The sequence below is a fragment of the Rhea pennata genome, chromosome 4 (genome assembly GCF_028389875.1).
Source record: "Rhea pennata isolate bPtePen1 chromosome 4, bPtePen1.pri, whole genome shotgun sequence".
Lineage (NCBI taxonomy): Eukaryota > Metazoa > Chordata > Aves > Rheiformes > Rheidae > Rhea > Rhea pennata.
In genome coordinates this window covers 551,970-574,082 of record NC_084666.1, presented here as the reverse complement: position 1 = coordinate 574,082, position 22,113 = coordinate 551,970, and the positions used below count along the sequence as shown (strand labels likewise).

The following is a 22,113-nucleotide window of genomic DNA, read 5'->3' as shown; positions in this document are numbered from 1 at the left end:
TGGCCACGCCCCTTTCTCCCAAGGTGCCGCGGGGCTCCCGCAGCCGCGGGGCATTGTGGGGCTGCGAGATGGCGGCTCTCGGCGCGGGGCGGGCGGCGGTCAGGGTGAGGGGGCCGGGCCGGGGCGAGGGGGTGGCTCTGGGGGGGCTGGAGCGGGTAAAGGTCGGTGTGGGCCGGGGACGGGTCTGCGTTGGGGGGTATTGGGGGGTTGGTCAGCCTAGGCTGGGGGGCTGGTCTGTGTTGGGGGATGTTTTGGGGTCAGCCTAGGCTGGGGGCTGGTCTGTGTTGGGGGTGTCGGGAGTCAGCGTGGGCCGGGGGCTGGTCAGCGTTGAGGGATGTTTTGGGGTCAGCCTAGGCTGGGGGCTGGTCTGTGTTGGGGGTGTCGGGAGTCAGCGTGGGCCGGGGGCTGGTCAGCGTTGAGGGATGTTTTGGGGTCAGCCTAGGCTGGGGGCTGGTCTGTGTTGGGGGTGTCGGGAGTCAGCGTGGGCCGGGGGCTGGTCAGCGTTGAGGGATGTTTTGGGGTCAGCCTAGGCTGGGGGCTGGTCTGTGTTGGGGGTGTCGGGAGTCAGCGTGGGCCAGGGCCTGGTCTGCGTTGAGGGATGTTTTGGGGTCAGCCTAGGCTGGGGGGCTGGTCTGTGTTGGGGGTGTCGGGAGTCAGCGTGGGCCGGGGGCTGGTCTGAGTTGAGGGATGTTTTGGGGTCAGCCTAGGCTGGGGGGCTGGTCTGTGTTGGGGGTGTCGGGAGTCAGTGTGGGCCGGGGGCTGGTCTGCGTTGAGGGATGTTTTGGGGTCAGCCTAGGCTGGGGGGCTGGTCTGTGTTGGGGGTGTCGGGAGTCAGCGTGGGCCGGGGGCTGGTCAGCGTTGAGGGATGTTTTGGGGTCAGCCTAGGCTGGGGGGCTGGTCTGTGTTGGGGGTGTCGGGAGTCAGCGTGGGCCGGGGGCTGGTCTGAGTTGAGGGATGTTTTGGGGTCAGCCTAGGCTGGGGGCTGGTCTGTGTTGGGGGTGTCGGGAGTCAGCGTGGGCCAGGGCCTGGTCTGAGTTGAGGGATGTTTTGGGGTCAGCCTAGGCTGGGGGGCTGGTCTGTGTTGGGGGTGTCGGGAGTCAGTGTGGGCCGGGGGCTGGTCTGAGTTGAGGGATGTTTTGGGGTCAGCCTAGGCTGGGGGGCTGGTCTGTGTTGGGGGTGTCAGGAGTCAGCGTGGGCCGGGGGCTGGTCAGCGTTGAGGGATGTTTTGGGGTCAGCCTAGGCTGGGGGCTGGTCTGTGTTGGGGGTTAGTCTGGACTGGGGGATGGTGTTGGGCTGGGGGCGCCCCACCAGCTCCCGGGGTCTCATCCTTCCCTTCTGCTGCCTCCTGTCACAGGGTCTCCTGCGTGCGCAGGGCGTCGGCGCGTGGAGGGGCCTGGGGGCCTCCGCTGCCCTCCAGCAGATCCCGCGGGCCAAGGTGAGAGGGGGGGCGCGGAGCCCCCCGGGCCCAGCAGTCGGGACGCTGAGCACGCGCTGCCGCGCCGGCTCTGCCGCGCCGAGACAGGGCGGGTCGATAGGTTAGAGCGCGTCTCTGCAGCCGGGTTTGGCGCTGCTGAGGCTTCGCGACTCGGAGGAAGCAGCACGTCACCAGCACAGTGGTGGCAGGAGGGACGCGGTTCCCTGGCTACATGTCGCTATCTGCCCGGCGCTCTGAGTGGGAGCTGGTGTGGGAATTGTGCAGGATGAGGGGTGAGCGGCAGCGATCCTCGTGGGCCGCTGCCCTGCCGGGTCTCCTCAGCGACTGTGCAGCCAGGAGGCAGCGTGCGTGGAGGCGCAGTACTGCTTCGCCTTTATCGCTGCGGCTGGTGTGTGCTTCCCCGTGAGAGTGCTGAGCTTGCTGTGGCAAAGAACCAAGTCGCTGTTGCTTATGCACATAGAGAAAAAACTTATAACACGTGAATGTCAAAGGCTAAGCTCGGCAAAGAAAAGTGCTAAATTCTCTTTTGGGGGTGGAAAAACTCCTGCTATTTTTAGGCTATGGCTGTGAGTGCTCGCGGCCTGCGTGGTGGAGGTCGTGAGAAGGTCAGAGAAGGTTTCATCCTGAGAAGGACTTATGTGTAGACAGAGGACACAAAGTCATAGCAAGACCCGCTATCACCACCTAAAATTACAGAGATATAAGACTGTGTCTGTGAGTGAGACTCGGCTTGCTCCATTCAGGAGAGTGTCTCTACTTCTCTGTATCTCGTGGGTGTACTTTCCCTCGCTCTGACTAGCATGTCCGGAGGCTTTGCTCCCTCATTCCTGGTAATCCTGGCCCTTCTCCCTCTCTGGCTCACCTGCATGTAAAGGTTTGCTGGCAGGATTATGCTGACAAGCATTTTTCTACTGGTATAGCTAAAATGACTAGCTCAGAGTGCAGTACTGTGGTAGTGAAAGTTGTTTTGATCTAGTTCTTACTGTTTAACCCCAAGTTGAATAGACTCAGTAATTAACCTAACCATAATATAGGAAATAATATATAATCACTAAGAGATTGAATAAGGTAGAAGTATGTAGTAGCTTAGCACCTTTGAACATTTTTTAGACTTCATGATCAGGAAATAAGAGCTGTGGTGGAGACAAGGAGTTGCTTTCTGTGGGTGTAAGGACAAAAGAAACAACCGGAGTGCCGTTTTCCAGATTAACTTGATGTTTATTCTGTTTAGTCTGATGCATAACGTGTTCATGTCTGGTTCCCTTATACAGGTTAAGATGTGTTATATTGTTATTTAAGACACTAAAAGGAAGGGTTCAGCACTGAGATTGCATTCTTCTGACCCTGAACCTGGGCTCATGCAGAAATTTCCTCTGCAGATGCTTTGGCCGTTCTTGAAACTTAGCTGCCTGCAACTTAATTCCATGTTTGTGTTCTCTGAAATACTCCAAATCAAAAGTAAAGATTATCTAGCCTTCCTTCTTACACTTGCTTTTTCATTTTACACCATTTCACTATTTGCCTATTCTTCATATCACTGAAATACATGTATTTTCAATATCATATGACATTACTTTTAATTTACTCATTTTACTGCATGATTGAATTGTTAAGTAAAGTAGTTCTTGTCTCTCACTGTGAATATCTAGTCTCTAAGTCTGGTTCTGTGAAATCTTATGTCTGGAGGTCAACTTTGGGTAGGGAATTACTGGCTAGAGAAGAAGATTATTAAAAGGGCCGTGTAAAAATAGGAGCCAACTAAGATAGAAGAACAGGCAGTATTGAAAGACAGCTATTGATTAGGCAGTGGATTGCTAGTAGAGTGTCTCAAGGATTACCTTTGAGAATAATTTTGCTTAAGACTTACTTTTGTCCTCAAGAGAAAAATGTGGATTTATCTTGATAAAACACAGACTTAATAAAAGTTGCATTATTATGTCAGTACAGTAGGAGGATGAGACTGTCACACAGGGAAGACCTAGATAACCCTGAGGACATGAAGTAGAAATGAGAGAAAATGTAATAATGTGAGATTCTGCACTTAGCACTTAGTAACAAGAATTTCTTTTGTGCGGACGGAGAGATCATAACTGGAAATGTTGTGGAGGAAATGGCCTTTAGGTTACTATTGAGTCACAGGATTTAAGGTTCCTCTCCTGTGTAGTGTGTTCCTGACCAAACATTGTCCTCAGATCTGGGAAAGGAAGCAGTTCCGATGCCATTGTGCAAGGTACTCACAGTGCTTCGCCCATGGTGTGGGGTGCAGGTCTCATTCCTTGTGCTCAAGGTGGAGCAGAGACTGCGTGAGAGAAGACTACGAGCGAGGCATGTTTAGCGTGGTAACGTGAAAGCTGGCAGGGGTTTTGTTTACTTTCGGCAGGTGCCCTGAAAGAGTAGATGTGCACAGGGAAGGAGGAACAGGAGGATGGTCTAGGTTAAAGCTCAGTGTTAGTACAGCAGTAACTGTATGCTGCAGATGTGGATATTCTCCTTCTTGTAGTTTGCTGCTTGCACTTTAGGGGACCTGTTTGAATTATGAGTCTGGGCATGCTACAGAAGGTCTAACTGTTCTCTGTTTTCTGTGCAGTCAGAGAATGCGAAGTCTGAGGGCACATTCCAGGTCACCATGCTGCCCGGAGATGGGGTGGGCCCAGAGCTCATGCACGCAGTCAAGGAAGTGTTCAAGGTAACGGCTCCAGCTTCTCCTTGGGACTGGGTGAAAGACAGAGAATGGAGGAGTAGCAGTTGCAGAATTGCTTGAAAATATTTTTTGCAGGTCCTTCAAAGACAAGCTTGTGTGTTTCTTCTAGAGCATGAGAGTTAATAGGTTGTTAAAAAAATGGGCTCTTACTTTTTTCTGCAAAACAGACTCAGCTTGGACCTTTTGCAAGACAGTAAGTAGTCTTGCAAAATCATTTTCTGGTATGCACTTTCAAAGTCTAGAACCATGTCCTGGAATGAGCAGAAGAGTCCGTGACCTTCGGTCCTTCTCTCTGTGCTGAGGTGGCCAGCAAACTGTAGGACCCCCTGAGGTGGCTCTGGAGAGGACAGTCCTGTCTGGAATATGGCTTCTGTGCTGTCATTGTCCAACTGTTCAGAACTTTTTATGCTCTTCTAACCACGTTCTTGGTCTGTAATGAGCCCTCCTTTTGTACAGCAATATAATAACTTGTGGAGGAAGTTAGTACAATAGTTTTGTTTTTTAACACTAAACAAGTCTGTTCACATCAGAGGAAGCAAACATGGCATTGTCTATCAGGATACCAGCTACAGAGCTGAAACTGTAAATCACACTAAGGAAGTGAATTTCTGATGTTGAAGGTAACAGAAAACATATTATTATTCAGTTAGAATTAAATTAGGAGAAGCAACCCAGAGGTTCAAGTTCAGCATGTCATGATTAAGTCCCCTCTTCTCCCTGAGGAGACAGAGTCTGGCTGGTTTCAGGTTTCATGTCCCAGCTCTCTGAGCCATTCAGTCAGTGACCCTTTGGGTATGTGTGTGTGTGTTAGTGTTACGTATAAGTGAGTCTCTGATCTGTCAGGGCAGTGGTCCTTTCCTTGCATCTCTTGTGCAGGCTGCCAGTGTGCCTGTGGTATTTGATGAGCATCACCTGAGTGAGGTGCAGAACATGGCATCAGAGGAAAAACTGGATGAGGTGGTTGATTCTATGAAGGAAAGTAAAGTGGCCCTTATAGGTAAGGAATACACTATCTCTCTCTTCAGCAAAGCAGAACTTTCCACTCTGCCTGAAGGAAATACTGCCTCATGTCAAACCCCATTAGATACTTTCAGAGTGCAGGAACTTCTGTGATATAGGTCCTGGAGATGGGCCCCTGGAGAAGGGTCTCTTTAAGCTAAGAAACAATTTGCCACTGCTTGATTTACTTAGCTTATCAAAGAGGAAGTTATTTCCAGTTCCTGCTTTTTGAAACAGGAACTCATAGTAAGTGATCCAGAGAAACCAAGGAACCCATCTGGGTCCCATGTGGTGACAGATCAAACCCTGTGTTTGGGTGAGGTTCTCTCAAAACAACCCATCTCTGATGTTGCCTGTCCTATGGTCTCGGTTCAGGTAATGTTCTTGGTAGCTGTTGGTGGGCACTGTACTGTACATCTTACTCCTTCTGCTCAACCTTGTCCCTACAGGGAAGATCCACACTCCCATGGAATACAAAGGAGAGCTGGCTTCTTACGACATGAGACTCAGGTAAGCTCAGTCCCCTGCTCAACTGTCGGTGCTGAGCACTGACACATCAGCCGCTGGAGAAACCATACTGCACTTAATCTTGATATTCTGCCACTGAACCATGGGTTGAAGGAATAAGTCCAAGACAGGTGTGAAAATCATGTTATGAGGAAGCAGAAGCTTCTGAGAAACTGTTAGTGGCCAGAGTCTGTGTCTGTTAATTGTGATTGACAGTATGTTTTCTTTGGGATCCTTGGAATCCAAAAGGGGGATATGGATGAATGGAAAATGGACAGTAGTGAGATGTCTTGACAGAGTGTTGTAGAAGCCATGCTTGGAGGTGTGATTGGCTCATGGTTCATGAGGAAGTAGATAGATACAGGAGGACATCCTAAGAGGTGCAGAACTGTGCACCATCACCAGCTGTTACCCCGGTACTTCCAGTAAAGAGTATCTGCCCCAGAAATAGCTCATGATGAAATGCTGACCCTGCTGCTGCTTTTGCAGGCGCAAATTAGACTTGTTTGCCAATGTTGTCCATGTGAAGAGCTTACCAGGTTACAAAACACGGCACAACAACTTGGACCTCGTGATCATTCGTGAGCAGACAGAGGGGGAATACAGCTCTCTGGAACACGAGGTAAGGGCCTCATGTCAGCCTCCCTCTAGCACAGGGTGCTCTAGTGCAGGGTCACTGCTGGACTTAGTGTCTGTATCAGAGCTCACTGTTGAAGGACAAGGAAGCTTTCCCAGGATTTGGAGCTTCCTTGCTGTTCGGGGCCATTCCTGCTTTGCATATCAGCCCTGTTCAGCATTGTGGAGGAACTGACTGGAGCAGAAGTTATGTAGCAAGTGACAGTAATGGATGTAGGAAATAGGATGAAGAGTACTTACATGAACAGAATACAGAGACCCCAAGGAGGATGGTGAGGGGCTGCCTTAGGGGTGATGGCAGGAAAAGGCAAGCAGAGACCGAGTATTAAGGAACCTCATGATGGGAGCTGTTCCAGCGTTAGGCAAAGGCTCCACATCCGTGTCTGAAAGCACGTGGACTGTCAGAGAGGTGTGGGTCAGTGAGGTAGAAAAATCTTGAGGCAGAGCACTGGGCTGCATGACATGGCTGCTCACACTCCATTTTGTGTCCAGAGCGCAAAGGGAGTCATCGAGTGCCTGAAGATCATCACCCGCGCCAAGTCTCAGCGCATTGCCAAGTTTGCCTTTGACTATGCCACCAAAAAAGGGCGCTCCAAAGTCACAGCTGTGCACAAAGCCAACATTATGTGAGTGCCACAAGAGCGGGTTTGGGGGAATATCTGCTGATTATGCTGAGACCTGCAACTACTGTCACGTTTCAGACTTTGTTGCGCTCTCGGCACTTTGATCCTGATCAGAGCAACGCTAGTCTGATTCCAGACTTGAGTTTCCCTGACACTAGTGGGTTTTTTTCCCCTGTTTACGGTCTCATCTTTGGCATGAGCGTAGCTGAGGCCTGAAGGTCAGCTGCATTGTGAAGGCTGTCAGCTGAGAAGGGGAGAAGTTCTGGCCCTGAAAGCTGATCCTTCACTTGTCCCCTTAGGCCCAGACTTCCCTGTCTGTTTGGCTTTGGGTGTACAGTAGTGTGAGGTGCTCTAGGGCTGCTTGCCTTCGCAGGCCCTGCGGTGGTGGGACACCAACTGCTATTGAGTTGCTTGGTTTTGTAATGGTTCTGCTGTTGTCCTGGTGAGTAGACCTGTTAATGTGCTTCTCGTCTCTCAGGAAATTAGGTGATGGGCTGTTCCTGCAGTGCTGTGAAGAGGTGGCAGAACTATATCCCAAGATCAAATTTGACACCATGATAATTGACAACTGCTGCATGCAGGTGAGGACCTGGTTTCCCTGCCTTACACCTGTCCCAGATTCGTTCTGTACCTGCTGCTGAGCCCTTTGAGTGAAAGGATAAAGAGTGGCCTAAAACATAAGAAGCTGCTGCTGCTCTGGAGCTTCCTGACAGCTCCCTAAGTTCCTGTTGTTCATCCCTGTCTCATAGCCTGAGGTTTGCTCCTTGCACAAACTGAAAGCCATTGGGCTTTTCCCTGCTCCGCTCCAGCCAAAAGCAGGAGCTGCAAGTGTTGAGGCTGTCAAAGATATTTAAAGCTGTCTGATTTGGGCTTGCAAAACTCCGCCAGGGAAGTCGGTCTGTAGCAGCTGACTGGGATCCCCTTTTCAGCAGGACTTGCTGCAGTTGCTTGAGTGTGCTCTGGGGAGGTTTTCGGACATGAGGCATTCTGCTGCTCCAGCTGGTTCACCCAGCACTGCCCGGTCCAGAAGGCTGTCAGGCTGCCTGCTGCGTGTGTGCCAGGCCGTGTTGGGCAGGACTGGTGTGCAAGGCCTTGTTTCTTCCTGTTCCTGCTGTGCAGCTCGTGCAGAACCCCTACCAGTTCGATGTCCTAGTCATGCCGAACCTCTATGGGAACATCATTGATAACCTGGCGGCTGGCTTGGTGGGCGGTGCCGGCGTGGTTCCTGGCGAGAGCTACAGCGCAGAGTACGCCGTGTTCGAGATGGTGAGGAGTCTCTTCCCTGCTCTTGGCTCCCTAGAGTCTGTTGCTTTGCCCCTTGTCAGCACCCTGGGTTATCCAGGGAGCTACTCGGGACAGGAATGTGGAACGTGGTCCCTCACTGTGGCTTCTGCTCCCACAGGGTGCCCGCCACCCGTTTGCCCAGGCCGTGGGCAGGAACATTGCTAATCCCACCGCCATGCTGCTCTCAGCAGCCAACATGCTGCGACATCTCAAGTAGGTGCCTCCTCCTGTGGGCGTGCAGTGGGATGGGGAGGGGATGCCCACCGTGGTGCCCGGAGGGCAGCGTCATCTCCGCTTGCTTTGGGCTGCAGACACGTTTGAGGGGCGGGCGGAGGAGGCTCACAGGCTGGTGAATGCAGGAACTGACTGTGGCTGCTTTCCTTTTTCCAGCTTAGAATTTCACTCCAATTTGATTGCGGATGCAGTGAAGAAGGTGATCAAAGTTGGAAAAGTGAGTACTGGGCAGCTGGCTTTGTCACTTACCCGTAGCCTCTGTAGGACAGCTCGTGTCGTGGGTAGAAGGAAGCTCCGCTTTCTCCCTTACGGACAAGTGCGAGCCTCGGACAGAGGTGCTGTCTCAGCACCTCCGCGCCTGTTTCCAGCCCAGTGAACAGCTCAAACCTGTGCACTTGCAGCTGTTGCTGTATTCAGTCCCTCTCTGCTTGTCTCGGGATTGCTGCTGCTGTTCTTAGTGGTGTTTGCTGGCTAGAGGAGGCCTGGCAGGGCTGGGGATGTCAGACAGACTCTTTCTAGCTTGCAGCCCGGCTGGGGTCTTTGGCAGGGTGCGTAGAGGGAAGCTGCTCTCCTCTCCCTTCTCATAATCATTTTGCTTGGTTCACGACCACGTTTTCTCCCTTGTTTCTCCCCTTCCCTGTGTTGGATTTTTAGGTTCGGACACGGGACTTGGGCGGTTACTGCACCACTTCTGACTTCGTGAAGTCTGTGATTGACAACCTGCACCCCCACTATGGTGTCTAGGAACCCCGCTCGCCCGTGGGGAGTTCTGGGACTTCACTGCACCCTGCAGCACCTTTCTGTAGCTTAAAACCTAACACAGCTTCCTTCCCCCCTCCGCTTGCTGGCATAGCTCTTTGGGCTGCTGGGATCCCCTGGTGCCTCCAGAGAGGCTCTTCCCTGGCCCAGAGATCCCAGTAACCTTCCAGAGCTGTTGCCAGTGTGAATTGCCAGAGGGACAGAGACCAGGTCTCCCTTTGGAGTTGGTGTGAGGATGCCGTGGTGAACCTCTGGTTTGGTTAGGTGGTGTCTCCACTTTGCCCTCCGTGAGATGGCTGTAGTGCTGGTCTCAGGACGCGAGCGCGCTGCGATGACTCGGAGCGGAACAGGCAGTGCCCAAAGCGGCCCGGGGCAGGCAGCTGGCAGGGGTGCGGAGGCCAGTGCACGGTTACTGAAGGAGCTCTCCCTGCCTGCAGAGGCTCCAGCGGTAGGACCACAGGGCTGAGGACTTGCTTCCAGGAGTACTTGCTCAGAAGGAGAGCCCGCTTTCTGGGAGCAGGCACAATTCCACATAGCACAAGGAGGCTTTAAAAGCTCCTGCCCTCTGGGAGCTGGGGCAGGACAGGAGTTGCTCTGTTCCCCTCCGTATTGTGTTTGCTACTGCTCTGAAAGCCACCGAACGAGGCAGGGAGGAGCGGAGCTCTGAGCTGAGCCGCCTGTGTCGTGGGGTGGGGAAGTGCAGTCCCTGCCCCAGCCCCAGCAGGCGCCCTGGCACAGCAAGCTGCTCGCTGCAGCTTTGGGGGCCAGTCTTATGGGGTAGCGCAGATCCGGGGGCGGAGGGCGGACCTGGCTCTGTGTGTGACCGGGGCTGAGCAGGTGCTGTGCTCCCTGGGGCCAGAAATGCCTGACCCCAGGGCAGGCAGGGCCTGGGGCTGCAGCGGGACTGCCGGAGCCTCTGCTCCCCTCGCCGCAGCACAGCTTGCTCCTTGCCCGCTGCTGCAGCCGGGGGAGCCTGTGGCGCTGCCGGCGTGCCGGGGACCTGGGGGGCAGCACATGGGGCTGGGTTATAAACGTGCTGCTGGGACCACTAGCAGCTCTGCGTGTGCGGGGCTGTGGGCGCCTGCCCTGCTGCTGCAGGGTGCTGTGAGGGACGGTAACGGAACCATATTTATTACAGTTCTTTGTATTCGTGTTTGCAAATAAAGGGTCCAACATCCCCCCCCCCCACCCCCACCCCACACTCTCTGGGCCTCGGGGGCTGCCTGTGCTGCTGCCCCACATTGCGTTGAGGGTCGGCATAGGAGGGGACTTGGCACTGCAGTATGGCTGCATCGGCCCGGTGCTGGGTCGGCCAGCAGAACGGGCGTCCGCACCTGGAGCCGGTGCTGCTGCTCCTGCCCTGCGCCGGGCTGGGATCGCTGCCGGCCCAGAGCTGCACGTTACTGCAAAGCCAGGGCTGGGGCAGGTCTGCAGCAGGCTCAGCACCGCGCCCAGCCCCAGTGGCCAGATGAGGCCTGTCTCCGGGTTGAGCGCGCAGCAGTGCCCGCAGCCTGTGCTCCCACACGTGCTGCCATCGCTGCGGAGCAGGGAGGCGCAGCGCTGGGCAGGACGAGGCTGTGAGGGAGCGCACGGGGCCGGGCCGGCGCTGGAGCGCCGGCGGGCGGCTGTGCCAGCCCTGACCCGGCCCTCCCTTGGCTCCAGCTGTGGCCCCCAGCAAGGGCAGGGACTGCTGGGGGGGGGGGGGGGGGGGGGAAATCCCCCACACACACACCCACACCCCAGCCTGGCCCGCGCAGCCCTGGGCATCGTCCCCAGCCTCCTCCCAGGGACCCCCTTGAGCCTCCCCGCAGCCTGGAGCGGCAGCTTGACGAGAGTCGTCCTCCCCCGGCCTGCTCCCACAGGATGGCCGGCCCCAGCTCTGCTCTGCCGCCTTCCTGGGGCCCGGGGACGCCGGCGCAGGGGCCTGGACTGCCCTCAAGGGTCGGTCCTGCTGACCCCCCCCCCCCACGGCACCGTCCAGCCCCCCCCGGGCCAGGCCCTGCCGCAGGGGCCGCCGTCTCACCCAGCTAACGCTCCCCTCTTGTTGCAGGTGCGCACAGCGGACATGGGGGGCTACGCCACGTCCCTGGATTTCACCCAAGCTGTGATAGCTGCCCTGGATGCCTAAGGCCCGAGTCTGCCGCTCGGCGGCCGGGCGCGCTCGCTTTGCCTGCAACGGTAATTTATTGCTTTCAGCAGCGCTGCTGCACTGAGCCCACCCGCACGTGTAATAAAGCAGCCTCTGCCGCCCCACGGGGTTTCTGCGTGAGTACTTCAAACAGAAACGGGGAGGGGGAGCTCCTGCCGGCTCAGCCCCCCTCACAGCCGGCTCTCCAGGAGCCGCACAGCCCACCCCCGGGCCTGCCTGCCCCATCCTGGTCCTCCCGGGGCAGGGGGACCCCCACTCACGCAAAACCAGGGCCTTGTGGCAGCCAGCCCCCTCCCTCAGGCCCCTTCACGTGCTTTTACCCACACCTGCTGCAGCAAAACACAGAACAGGAGCATCACCAGCCTCAACCGTTTATTGAGGTTCAGCCACGCTGTGAGCTACGTCCTCGCCCCGTCCCGCTCCCAGCAGGGTCTAGGGCTCCGCCGCACCGCGTGGGCGCTGGGCGCGGCACAGGGGCAGACGGCCCAGAGCCCATGGCACCGCCGCACCCTCAGCCCCCTCCTCGTGGAGGGGCCCCGGCGGCAGCGCTGGGGGCCAACGCTGCGTCAAGGGTGCGACGAAGCTCGAGCACTGGAACGTGGCTGGGCCTGGTCACAGGGCAAACGAACGCACCCAGGACACGAGGTACCAGAACGGATTTAATGGGGGCCGCCCCGCTGAGTGACACTCTAGGACATGCAGCTGCCGTGAAATGCTGGACACCAGCCGATGGGTCATGTACAAAGCCGTGCTGAGCGAACCACCAACCCGTGTGAGTTCGCACTGCTACGCACCGGCCCTGCTCCAGCTCCTCCTCACTTTCCTAATCCTCTTCCTCCTCCTCCAAATCCTTGGCCTTTTTCTTCTTTTTCTCCAGCTGAACAGTCTCTCCTGCTAGTTTCCTTTTCTTCTTGGGCAAGGCCTCGTCCTCCAGCCCATTCTCTTCCGGCTCTGATGCAGCCTCCAGCTGCTGCTTCTTTTTCTTCTTCTTTTTCTTGGGCTCTGTCTCATTTTCCTGAAGGGAAAGGGGAGCCAGTGAGAGCCAAACGCTGGGGGGGGCCAAGTCCGCGCGCTGTGCTGACAGGGCTGGGGCTGCCGGGGGCACGTGTGGAGCAGCTCGGGGTCACAGCTCAGAACCGTCTGCGTTGTTAGGCCTGGAGCAGGGAGGCCCAGAGACTGCAACCACGCAGCACCCAAAGGCAGGCAGAGTCGCGGGGCTCGGCCGGGCTCCAGGTGCCCACGCGGCTCCTGCCACTCAGCAGCTCTCCAGCCTCGATCCTTCCTTCTGCCCGCCTCGGCCCCGGACCAGGGTCACCCTAGGAGCAGGGAGGCGCCAAGGCTGATCCTGCCTCGCCACGGCTGAACGTCAGACACCGGGCGTTCACCTGTGACAGGCTGACAGCGAGCCCCAGGACCGGCCCCTGCTGCAGGAAAAGCGGGAACAGCGCCAGCCCCAGAACCGCCGCTTTGCCTGCGTCGCTGCCATCCAAAGCACCACGGACCGAGGCTGCACGCGGCCACCCCGTCGCGCTGAGGCTCCCACCCCGCGTGCCCCCTGCCTTCACCTCCGGCTCCAGCACCGAGTTCTCCATCTCCTCCGCAGCCGCCGCCAGCGCCTCCAGCCGCCGCTTCTCCCGCTTCTTCTTCTTCTTCTCTTTCTTCTCCTGCTTCTTCTTGACTTCAGCCACCACCTCGCTGGCCTGCCCAAGGGGCACAGGCAGCTCCCTCAGCACCGCGGAAGGCGCCACCCAACCCGCTCTGCCCGTCCCAACGGCGCCCGTCGGATCAGCCTCATTAAATCAGTTTTTTGCCTCCACCGGTGGGTCAGGATGGCAAACTCACATCACGCCCGACAGCGGAGCCGCAGCCCGGCCGCCCCGCCCGGCCCGCCTCACCTCCACCATGGCCTCCTTCATGACCTCCAGGTTCTTGCGCGGCGGCTCCCCGGTCTCGTAGAAGGCCAGCCGCTCCTCCACCTGCTCCCGGAGCTTGTCCCCAAAGACGCTCGTGGGCACCTCTGCAGAGACGAGACGGGCTCAGCGCTGCTCAGCCCTGCCCCAGCCCACCCCCCGCCTCCCCCAGCCCCAGCGCTCTGCTCAGCTCGCAGGAGTCACCATTCACTCAGTGAAATGCTGTTGACGAAAAATATTCCCATCACAGCAGAAGCCGCCGGGCGCAGAGGGCCACCGCCGGCCGCCCCTTCCCCGGCCCCGCCGCGCCCCCCGCCCCGGGCCGCGCCAGCACCTGAGAAGCAGTCGATCCTGGAGGCGATCGTGCACTTGTTGGCCAGGTAGCGGGAGATGCGCCCCTTGTTCTTGGCGGCCGCTCGCCCGATGAAGGTGGAGTGAAAAATGAGCCCGTACTTTGGCGTGTTCCCTCGCGTCTTCAGCGCCCTGGAAGCGGCCCGTGGAGCTGTCAGAGCACAGCACAGGGAGCCCTGGGGCCGGGGGCGTCCTCCGGACCGGAGTCACGCGGGCCAAGGGGGCAGGGCCCCCCCGGCCGCCCCCACCCCAACCCAGGGCACCGCTAACCTCTGGGGCGGCTCCCTGCGCACAGACCCGCCGTCAGGCGCCCGCAACGCAAGACACGAAGCCGCGGTGGTCGCTCAGAGGCTGGGGCTGGCTGATCACGCGCGGCCGAGGCCGCGGCGGCCTGGCGCGTCACACCCAGCAGCCCAGGGGCCTGCCATCACCGCAACCACCCTGCAGCGGTACCTGAAAAGGGCTTTCTCAGCCCCCAGGATCTGCACCGTCGAGGCCGGGTACTTGGCCAGGTTCGTCAGGCTGCCGGCGTGGGAGATGAGACGAGCGCCCACCTGCGAACACACAGGGCTGGGGTTACCCCTGCCGTCCCCAGGCGCGTACGGAGTCCCAGTCCGCTAGGACCGGGCAGCGCGGCCCCCACCCAGGCCACGGATCAGCAGCAAGAAGTGTCAGCAGGGCTGCTCAGTGGATTGACAGATTCGCTTGGACATCACCTCCGCGGCCTGGGCGAGCCCGGAACGCCCACTCACCACTTCTCCGATGAGGGCGGAGAGGCTGGGAGCCACCTGGCTCATCTTGGAGCGGAGATACTCCTGCAGGCCCTTGCGGTACTCGGACAGCGAGATCACGCGGCTGGAGAAGCTCTCGATGTTGATGAGGTCAATGGGGGAGATGTCCATGCCTGGGAGGGAGCGGCGTCAGGGGCCGGGCCGCGTGGATCGCACGGCTGAGGATGGCGCGATGGGCGCCCCGTCCTCGGCCAGAACAACTCTTCTCGCCTCAGCCTCGCGCCCTGAAAAATCCAGGGCTCCGCCAGAGCCACCACTGCCGCTCCCCACTCACCCATGGAGGAGCGGGAGGCTTCCAGGATCGCCTGCGCCTTGGCGCTGTCCATGACGATCTCCTCCAGCCCCTCCAAGCTCTCCTCGCTCAGCTCCTTGCGGTTCCCGATGAACTTGGCGAGGCGGCAGTACGTGTAGTTCTCCGAGACGATCTTGATCAGCTCAGGGAAGTGGTACCCGTACCACTCCCTGCGGGGAGGGCCGGTCAGGGGAGGAGCCCCAGCCCCAGCCCCCTCGCGCGCCGTGTCCCCCCGCTCACAATCCAGCCAGGGCACTGCCTCCCGGGCCGGGGTGTACCGAGGCGATGCTCTCCCTCCCCGTTCTGTACAGGCAGCTGAGGCGGAGGCTGCCTGCGGTAAGCGTGGGGAGGTGGAAACCCCCCCACCCCCCCCCCCCCCGGTCCCGCCTGGCTCACCGCACGCGCATGGAAAAGGTGTTTATGTCTTTGTCCAGCTGGTCCAGCAAGCTGATGGACTGGATGATCATGTTGTCCACGCGGTTCACGTTGAACTTCACCTTGGCCCGGGAATAGCTGTGGCCGAGGCCCAGCTGGGCCTTGGAGGCCGACTGGGCCGTGAGGCCCTTCACCAGGGCGTGGAAGTGCAGACGGATCCCTGCGTGCGGGCGGCGCCGTCACCCCGCGCCGGAGCGCGCTGCCGGCTGCTCCCGCTGCCCGGAGCCGCCCTGTGGGGCCGGGCCGGCTCACGGGGAAGCTCCCGAAGGAGCTGCCCAGCCCTGGCCCCGGCCCAGCCCGGCAGGAGCGGAGGTGCCGCGCGCAGCGCCCTCCCTCGCCCGCGCTCACCCCGCAGGATCTCGGCCACGACGCCCCCCGTCTGGCACTGGTAGCCCAGCTCCTCCAGGATGGCGGCCCCGATCTTGGCGTCGGCGACCCCCAGCAGCGCTTTCCTCTTCTTGGCGGGCATGTGGGTCTCCAGGAGCAGCCGCAGGTCCTCGTGGAGGACGCCTGCGCAGGGAGGGGCGGTCAGGGCCGGCCCGGGGGCGCCGCCGCAGCCCAGGGCGGCACCGGCACCGCCGCCGCGGCCCAGCTCCCGCTCACCTTCCGACACGGCGTTCATGTTCTCCAGGGCGCTCTGCGCCGACTTGAAGGGCGAGAAGGCCACGAGCTTCACCACGTTGTGGAACTTGCCCACGCTGAGGACGCTCTCCTCCACCTGCCGGGCCGCCGTGAGTGCCGCGCTCCCGAGGGCGGCCCGGGCCCGCCCGGCCCCGACCCCCCTCACCCCCGGGATCGGCCCCGAGCCCTCCCCCCACCCCGCCCAGCCCCGACTCCCCCAGCCCGGCCCCGGGGTCCCTGCTTCCCTCCACCCGGTCCCCAGCTGCCCCCGGCCCCTCCCCGGCCCGGTCCCCAGCTGCCCCCCCCCCGCCCGGCACCCAGCTCCCCCCGGCCCAGCCCGGCCCCTCCCCGGCCCGGTCCCCAGCTCCCCCCAGCCCCGGCCCCTCCCCGGCCCGGTCCCCAGCTGCCCCCCCCCGCCCGGCACCCAGCTGCCCCCCCGCCCCCCCCCCCCGCCCGGCCCGGCCAGGCCCGGCCCCGGCCCGGTCCCCAGCTGCCCCCGGCCCCTCCCCCGCCGCTCGCGGTACCTGCGGCAGCAGCAGGCTGATCTCCTCCACCTCGCGCACGGCGAACAGCGCGTACCCGGCCGCATGCTCGAACAGCGCGTGCAGCAGCACCTGCACCGGCGCCGGTCACGGGGAGGCGGCGACGGCCGGGCCTCGCTCGCCCGCCCGCGCCGCCATCGCCGCTCCCGCGCCGCCCCCGGGCTCCGGCTCGGGCTCCGGCCCCGCCGCCCCCGGGCTCCGGCCCCGGCCCGGCCGCCCCGGCCGCCCCCAGCCCCCCCGGGCCCCGATGCCGGCGGATGCGGCCCGACCGCGGCCCCCGCTCACCATCCTGCCGCCCCGCCGCTGCCTCCGCCGGAACTGGGCAGAGCTCCGCCGGAAGCCCGCCCCGCCCGCCACCGACCAATCGGCGGCCGCGGCCCCGCGGACCCCCGCCAATCAGCGGAGGACGCCAGTGATTTTTTTTTTTTTTTCCGCCCCCAGCCAATCAGAACGCGAGCGCGGTGGAGCCCGCCCCCTGCCGCCGTCTCCGCCAGTTGCAGCGCAGCTACAGCCGCGCGCACCCGCCCCCGTCCCGGCCCCAGCCAATGCGAGCGCGCCCCGGCGCCACGCGGTCCGACGCGGGGTTTCGCGCCCCGGCGCGCGGCCGCACGTGGCCGCCGGGGCCCCGGGCCGGTCCCGCAGCGCGCGGCGCCCGCACCAGGACGGACGGACGGACGGACGGACGGACGGACGGAAGGAGCGCGGCCGCGGGGTGAAGGGCAGCTTTATTCAAGAGCTCGAGCGCAGAGGGGCCGCGGCCCCGCGGGACGGGAGCCGCCCCCGGCGGCGCGGGGTCCCGGCCCCGCGGAACAAACCCCGGCGCGGGGGCCGAGGCAGCAGGGTCTCGCCTCCCGCGCTGGCGGGCTCCCTCCGGCCACAGCCACGGCGGCCCGGCAGGAGGCAGGGACGGTGCCCGGGCCTGCTTTGGGTTTTAGCGCCTCAAGCAAGGCCCCAGCTCCCCGGGGTTCCTGCTCCCCGCCAGGCCCCACGCTGCCCCCAGGCCCGGCCAGGCACGAGCAGCAGAGGCCTCAGAAGAAGAGCAGGAACTGGCTCTAGTGTTAAACAGCATTGGCTTCGAAGGGGGCAGCAGCACACGGTGGTCTGAGCTCTTGGTCGGTGTCCTGGTTGCTCGCCCCAGGAGGAAAAGCAGCTCGCACCCTCGCCCCCACAGCAGGGCCGGGGAGGAGGGGCGACGCGGTGAACGCGGCCAGCGTTTCCCCTCCACGGCCAGGCTGGGCGAGGGAGAGGAGAGCAGTGGTTTCAGTAACAGGGACCCAGCGGAGCGAGGCCGAGGGGCGCCGCCGCGGCCGGGGTACACACAGGTTAGTGTTGCTGCCCCTGAGGGCTGCCTGGTACGGGGGACAACTCGGCAACAGGCTGGGGAGGGGATGTGCAATGAACCTCAGTCTGTACGGGGGAGGCAGCGCCTGCCTTAGGAGATGAGGCGGCTGTGCAGCTCGTGGAGCTGCTCTGGGGTGAGGACGAGCTTGTGCACTTGGCCGCGCCCGGGCTGGCAGGGGAAGGTCACTTTGCCGAAGTAAACCATGTCCTCCTCCTTCTCCTCTTTGGCCTGGAAGAGCAGAGCAGCAGTCAGAAGGGCAGCTCGTCCCCAGCGCGCCTCAGGGCACGGCACAGCGGCTGTGCGCGCCCCCAGGCCCACTCCAGCAGCGCTGCTGCCCAGCACAACCATCCCCTCCGTGCTCCAGCCAGGGAATGTCTGCACGGGGCCCCCGGGACTGCTGCTGGGCATCCTCCGGCCCCAGAGCGAGCAGGCTGGAGAGCGGTGCTCCTACCCACCCACTCTCTCAGCCAGTCCCCCGAGGCTGGAGCGGGGCCCCAAGCAAACGCCACCAGGGAGCGGGTCTCACCTTTAGGAAGGAGGAGGAGGGGAAGGTGGCGAAGTCCGTGGGGACGTTGGCCCCTGGGTGCTGCAGAACTGTCTCTTTCATCACCTCATCCTGCGGGGAAAAGCAGTGACAACGTCCCCCCCAGAACTGCGCTGCTCCCGCCGCCCTCTGTTCACTCCTGCCCACCCCGACTTGCAGCTGCACAGAGCAGATCCCCATGTGACACCAGCAGGGAGATTCGACCCAGAGGGCCCAGATCTCGCTTGGTTTCAGGCAGGTGGCAGCCTCTAGCCCTTCTCCGCCCCAGCCTGAGCTGCGGGAGGTGCACCGGGCTGGCAGAGCCAGCGCAGCGAGCACCGGCTGGCTGGGCCTGCCCGTGTTGAGGGACACGTCCATGCAGTTCTCCCCCTCGGCCTGGAGGGACCGGAGAGCCGGGCCCGGGCCCGTCGCGCTGGCAGGGCTGCGGGGCCCAGCCGCAGCCCGCGGGCAGCCTGCCAGCACGCCCATCCTCCCGCACCAGCCAGCGAGCTCGCCCCTGCAGCTGCCCGAGGGCTGACTGCTCCCGGCACGGCTGCGGGAGGCGAGAGCCCCCACGGGCAGGGAAGCGGCCTGCCTTACCCTCAGTTTGTCGATGCTGTCGCTGAGAGACTTCAGGCGGGCCGTCTGCTCCAGCAGCCGGGCTGCAGGGCTCCCTGCTGCGGGAGACGGGGGTGAGAAAAGCAGGAGCTCCACGGGGTCGTCAGAGCAGGAGAGCGACGCCGCAGCTGGCCACGGCACTCTTCCTCCCCAGACACCTCCACCAGCCCTGAGCACCAGGGCCCGTCTCGCCCAGCCCTCCCGTACATGGAGCTCCGGGCGGGACGTGGCACGCGCTGATCAAACGCTGCACGAGTAAGGGCAGAGCCACCGCCGTGCCCAGCCTGTCTGAACGACACAGCACAGGCGAAAGCTACCCGGGGGATGTGCCCAGGGCCCGGCCGGCCACCGCGCTGCAGCACATGATCCAGCACACGCGAAGCACCAGCTCTGCCGACTTGGGTTGTTTGTTACTTAAGGAGGTTTCAGCGGCTCAGGAGGCTCCCGGATGAACTCTGAAATCCCTGGAGGCTGAGACACTGACCCAGGGGAACAGCTTCAGCCTGCTGCCTGCCGAGCCAGCGCTACGCTGTGCCCAAAGGCACAAATGTCTGCGAGCGGGTAGGATGGGATGTGCTACTTGTCAGGAGCACAAGGCCATTCCTGCCGTGCAGGAGGAAACCTGGCCAGCACGAGTAACCAGGGATTACTGACTCCAGCCCAGAGGTCTCACATGGGAAGAAAAGCTGCACAGTCCTGAGCACCCATGTCTCGGACATTGCCTACACGTAGGAGCGCTTGGTGCGATACAAGTACGGGGAGCTTTATAAATGCAGGAGTTGCAGGAACAGGGTCTCAGCCTCTGGAAATGGGCAGGTCAGAGCTCTGTTCTAGAGCAAACCCTACTCCTGGACACTGGCTGGACAGAAAGGAGGCGCCTGCTCCTCCCCAGGACAGAGGGAAGATGCAGAAGTCGCTCACAGGCCTTGGACAAGCTCCCCCCCCCCAACTCACAAGTTGCTCATGACCAATTTCCTCCCCAGATGCTTCAACCAAGTAGCATTTTGTGTAGGACCTACCTGACTTTTTTCGTGTGATGTCCACAACCTTGGCATTGGCACTCATCTGGTAGAGGGTCTCCAGGAGCTGGCTGGTCTTGCGATAAAGGGTGCCTGAGGCCACATCTTCTCCCTGTCTATCCTTGGGGAGGGGCAGCTTGGGTACATGCAAAGGTGTCAGTCCTGCTAGCTCCATCTTCATCTGGGCTCCCTGGGACCAATGGGGAAAAAGGAATTAGGGGCAGGCTGTTTATTTGGGAGGAGCTTGAGCACAGTAAAAGAGGTGCAAGGGCGGAGAAAAAGAGGCCTCAAACTCACCCCCCACACACAAAGAAAAAAGCATAAAATCATAAAATTACATTCTCCATGAGGTCTGTGTTCATAGGACTCGGCCTGAGGGAAACACACTTGCACCTCTGTTCAGTGCTTATACAACTGTAATTCAATAGTGGCCATATTTGTGACTCATTAGATTTAAGAGCTATAATTAACAGCTTTGCAGTTGTGCATAATAGACTGTGTAATTATATAACTAAATTAATATTAGTGGAATATGTTAATTAATTATTTTGCAGCTTTGCCAGTTTCCTTATAGTGCATTCCTTAATCAAGGCATCTTAGCCTGCATCACTTAATGCCTCAAGTCGTCAATCTAAAGAGGGAGCCCAGGCTCGGCAATAAGGTGCCGTCAGCACCACCTCTGCCGGCTGCTCCCGCTCTCGGCCGCCCGCCTCTGACCCTGCACTCCGGCCGAGCGGGGATCTGCCCCTCCTCCCCCGGCACATCCCCTCACGCGTTGGGAAAACAGGAGAAACCAGAGGAGCCAGAAGTCACCACTCAAGGGAGAGCCAGCTGCAGCACGGCCAAGCTGCATTCTTGACTGCTTCTTGCCTGTGGTGGTTAAACCTCTCCCTCCAGCTCATCCCACCCGAACTGCAGACCCCTGCGGCCCCTTCCCTGTCCTCCTGGGACACTGCTTTCTACAAACACCGGCAGCTAAAGCAACGTAACACAGTGTCCGACTCCACACAAACCCACAGCCCAGAGCCTGCCGTCACACGAATGCAGACACCCAGAACAGCACCCCAGTGGTGCAGGATGCCTCTTCCCAAGGGCTGATGTGCTCCTAGACCCAACAGTCCACAGGGAAGAGCCTGAGCCATCAGCAGCAGGAATGGGAACTGCATAATCATGTCCTTGCAGGGGTTTTCACAGAGCCCCTCTCAGCAAAGCTGTTTCCAACACCTCTGTCCACACTGGTTCACTCTTTGCTTTCATGAGGAAACCCAAAACAACAAGCAGGGTGGCCAAAGCCACAGCACGAAGGTGCAGGGTGCAAAGCTGCTCCCAGGTGCTGGGGGGAACACATCGCTGCAGGCAGTGCTAGGACAGGGAGCCTAAGGCATCCAGCATGGCCCCACCGCAGCCCCTGGCACTGCACCGCAGCACCACCTTCCCCTCAGTCCCCCTTCACCTTCCAACCGGGCTGCTGCGCTCAGCTGTCCGAGGGTCGCCTTCCCTTTCCGCACGTCTCACATTCACGCTCTGAAGGTACAACACACCCCGGGCTCCAGCCCGCGGGAACCCGCTGTGCTCGTGCTCAGCCCATTGCTGCAGACACCCGCGAGACCCACGCAGGGCGAGGAAATTCCCTAAACCGCACCTTGAGCCGGTTGTTCTCATTTTTGAGGTGCTTGATGGACAGCCGCATGGCATCGATCTGCTGGAGAAGGAGAGGCGAGTCCTTCACCTGGACCGGCCCTGAGCCGCCTCCCATCACCTGGCTGGCGCCGACACCTGCGAACAGGCAAGAACAGCAGCAGCGTGAGAGACTGATGCCCCGGCCCGCGGGAGCTTTGGACAGGACGGCCACAGCAGGCGCACGACATGCAGACGGGGCTCACAGGCACAGGAGGTGCAGTGTGCGCAACGGCACAGGGAGCAGCAGCAGCGAGGTCTGCCCGGGTGTACCAGGCACACACTGAGCCATCTCAAACATGCAGCACCTCACATCTCGCTCAGAGAAGAAGGTTAAAACATCGCCCGTCCCGGGGCAGCATCTTACACGCATGCCTCCTACGACATGCCTGCAACAGCCCTGGCACCAAGAATTTCCCTTTCTTATTTCCTGAAGACACAGGATTTCTCCTTAGGCCCTGGGGACCTGCAGGGAAACACTTCCCCGTTGCTGGGGTCGCACCAGTCTGCATCACCAGCAGCTTCATGCTCTTTACTCTTTCCCTGGACTCCCAGGCTGTCCAGAACTGCGTTAGCTGCAGCTTCCCTTGCGCCACAGGCCACTTGGCATCTGAGGTGAGACAAGCTGCTCTTGGGCAGGACCTGCCACCCTTTCACTCCAGCCC

General features: G+C 60.5%; 3 protein-coding genes and 3 non-coding genes across 20 annotated transcripts in view; 1 reads left to right on the top strand and 5 right to left on the bottom strand.

The window, feature by feature from the left end:
* The first annotated feature begins 1 nt into the window (after position 1).
* Positions 2-11,431, top strand: IDH3B (isocitrate dehydrogenase (NAD(+)) 3 non-catalytic subunit beta). Of its 2 annotated transcripts, none has more exons than XM_062574859.1 (12): positions 2-104; positions 1,355-1,435; positions 4,023-4,121; positions 5,013-5,133; positions 5,585-5,645; positions 6,132-6,264; positions 6,771-6,904; positions 7,380-7,482; positions 8,021-8,167; positions 8,304-8,398; positions 8,576-8,636; positions 9,074-10,366. In XM_062574859.1, the coding sequence occupies exons 1-12, from the start codon at positions 69-71 to the stop codon at positions 9,161-9,163; spliced, it is 1,161 nt and encodes a 386-aa protein (XP_062430843.1). In that variant the 5' UTR covers positions 2-68; the 3' UTR covers positions 9,164-10,366. The 2 variants fall into 2 exon arrangements, with proteins under 2 accessions (XP_062430843.1, XP_062430842.1); XM_062574858.1 differs by lacking the exon at positions 9,074-10,366 and adding an exon at positions 11,229-11,431 and having other exon boundaries at positions 3-104.
* Positions 11,432-11,682: 251 nt separating this feature from the next.
* On the bottom strand, positions 11,683-16,577 carry NOP56 (NOP56 ribonucleoprotein). 2 transcript variants are annotated; one of them, XM_062574855.1, is made up of 12 exons: positions 16,555-16,577; positions 16,252-16,341; positions 15,710-15,824; positions 15,455-15,616; positions 15,068-15,266; positions 14,654-14,841; positions 14,341-14,492; positions 14,042-14,142; positions 13,572-13,720; positions 13,223-13,344; positions 12,893-13,027; positions 11,683-12,342 (listed from the first exon to the last, which is right to left on the bottom strand). In XM_062574855.1, exons 1-12 carry the CDS (start codon positions 16,555-16,557, stop codon positions 12,151-12,153), a joined length of 1,608 nt encoding a protein of 535 aa, XP_062430839.1. In that variant the 5' UTR covers positions 16,558-16,577; the 3' UTR covers positions 11,683-12,150. The 2 variants fall into 2 exon arrangements, with proteins under 2 accessions (XP_062430839.1, XP_062430840.1); XM_062574856.1 differs by lacking the exon at positions 11,683-12,342 and having other exon boundaries at positions 12,917-13,027; positions 13,572-13,739.
* On the bottom strand, positions 13,110-13,179 carry LOC134140508 (small nucleolar RNA SNORD57). Its single transcript, XR_009958420.1, has one exon. It is a non-coding gene; the product is annotated as a small nucleolar RNA SNORD57 (small nucleolar RNA).
* Positions 13,420-13,490, bottom strand: LOC134140509 (small nucleolar RNA SNORD56). The gene has a single exon (XR_009958421.1). It is a non-coding gene; the product is annotated as a small nucleolar RNA SNORD56 (small nucleolar RNA).
* Positions 14,894-15,024, bottom strand: LOC134140504 (small nucleolar RNA SNORA51). Its single transcript, XR_009958416.1, has one exon. It is a non-coding gene; the product is annotated as a small nucleolar RNA SNORA51 (small nucleolar RNA).
* A 398-nt stretch (positions 16,578-16,975) lies between the features above and the next one.
* The window catches only part of DCTN1 (dynactin subunit 1), a 91,505-nt gene continuing 86,367 nt past the window's right edge, over positions 16,976-22,113 (bottom strand). For 11 of the 13 annotated variants that reach the window (XM_062574845.1, XM_062574841.1, XM_062574849.1 and 8 more), the window contains 5 exons: positions 21,414-21,547; positions 19,772-19,961; positions 18,735-18,811; positions 18,138-18,227; positions 16,976-17,839 (listed from right to left, as the gene is read on the bottom strand). In XM_062574845.1, coding sequence (XP_062430829.1) covers positions 17,702-17,839; positions 18,138-18,227; positions 18,735-18,811; positions 19,772-19,961; positions 21,414-21,547 — 629 coding nt within the window. In that variant the 3' untranslated portion in view covers positions 16,976-17,701. The remainder of the gene's footprint in view (positions 17,840-18,137; positions 18,228-18,734; positions 18,812-19,771; positions 19,962-21,413; positions 21,548-22,113) is intronic. The other 2 variants (XM_062574843.1, XM_062574851.1) reach the window with 1 other exon arrangement.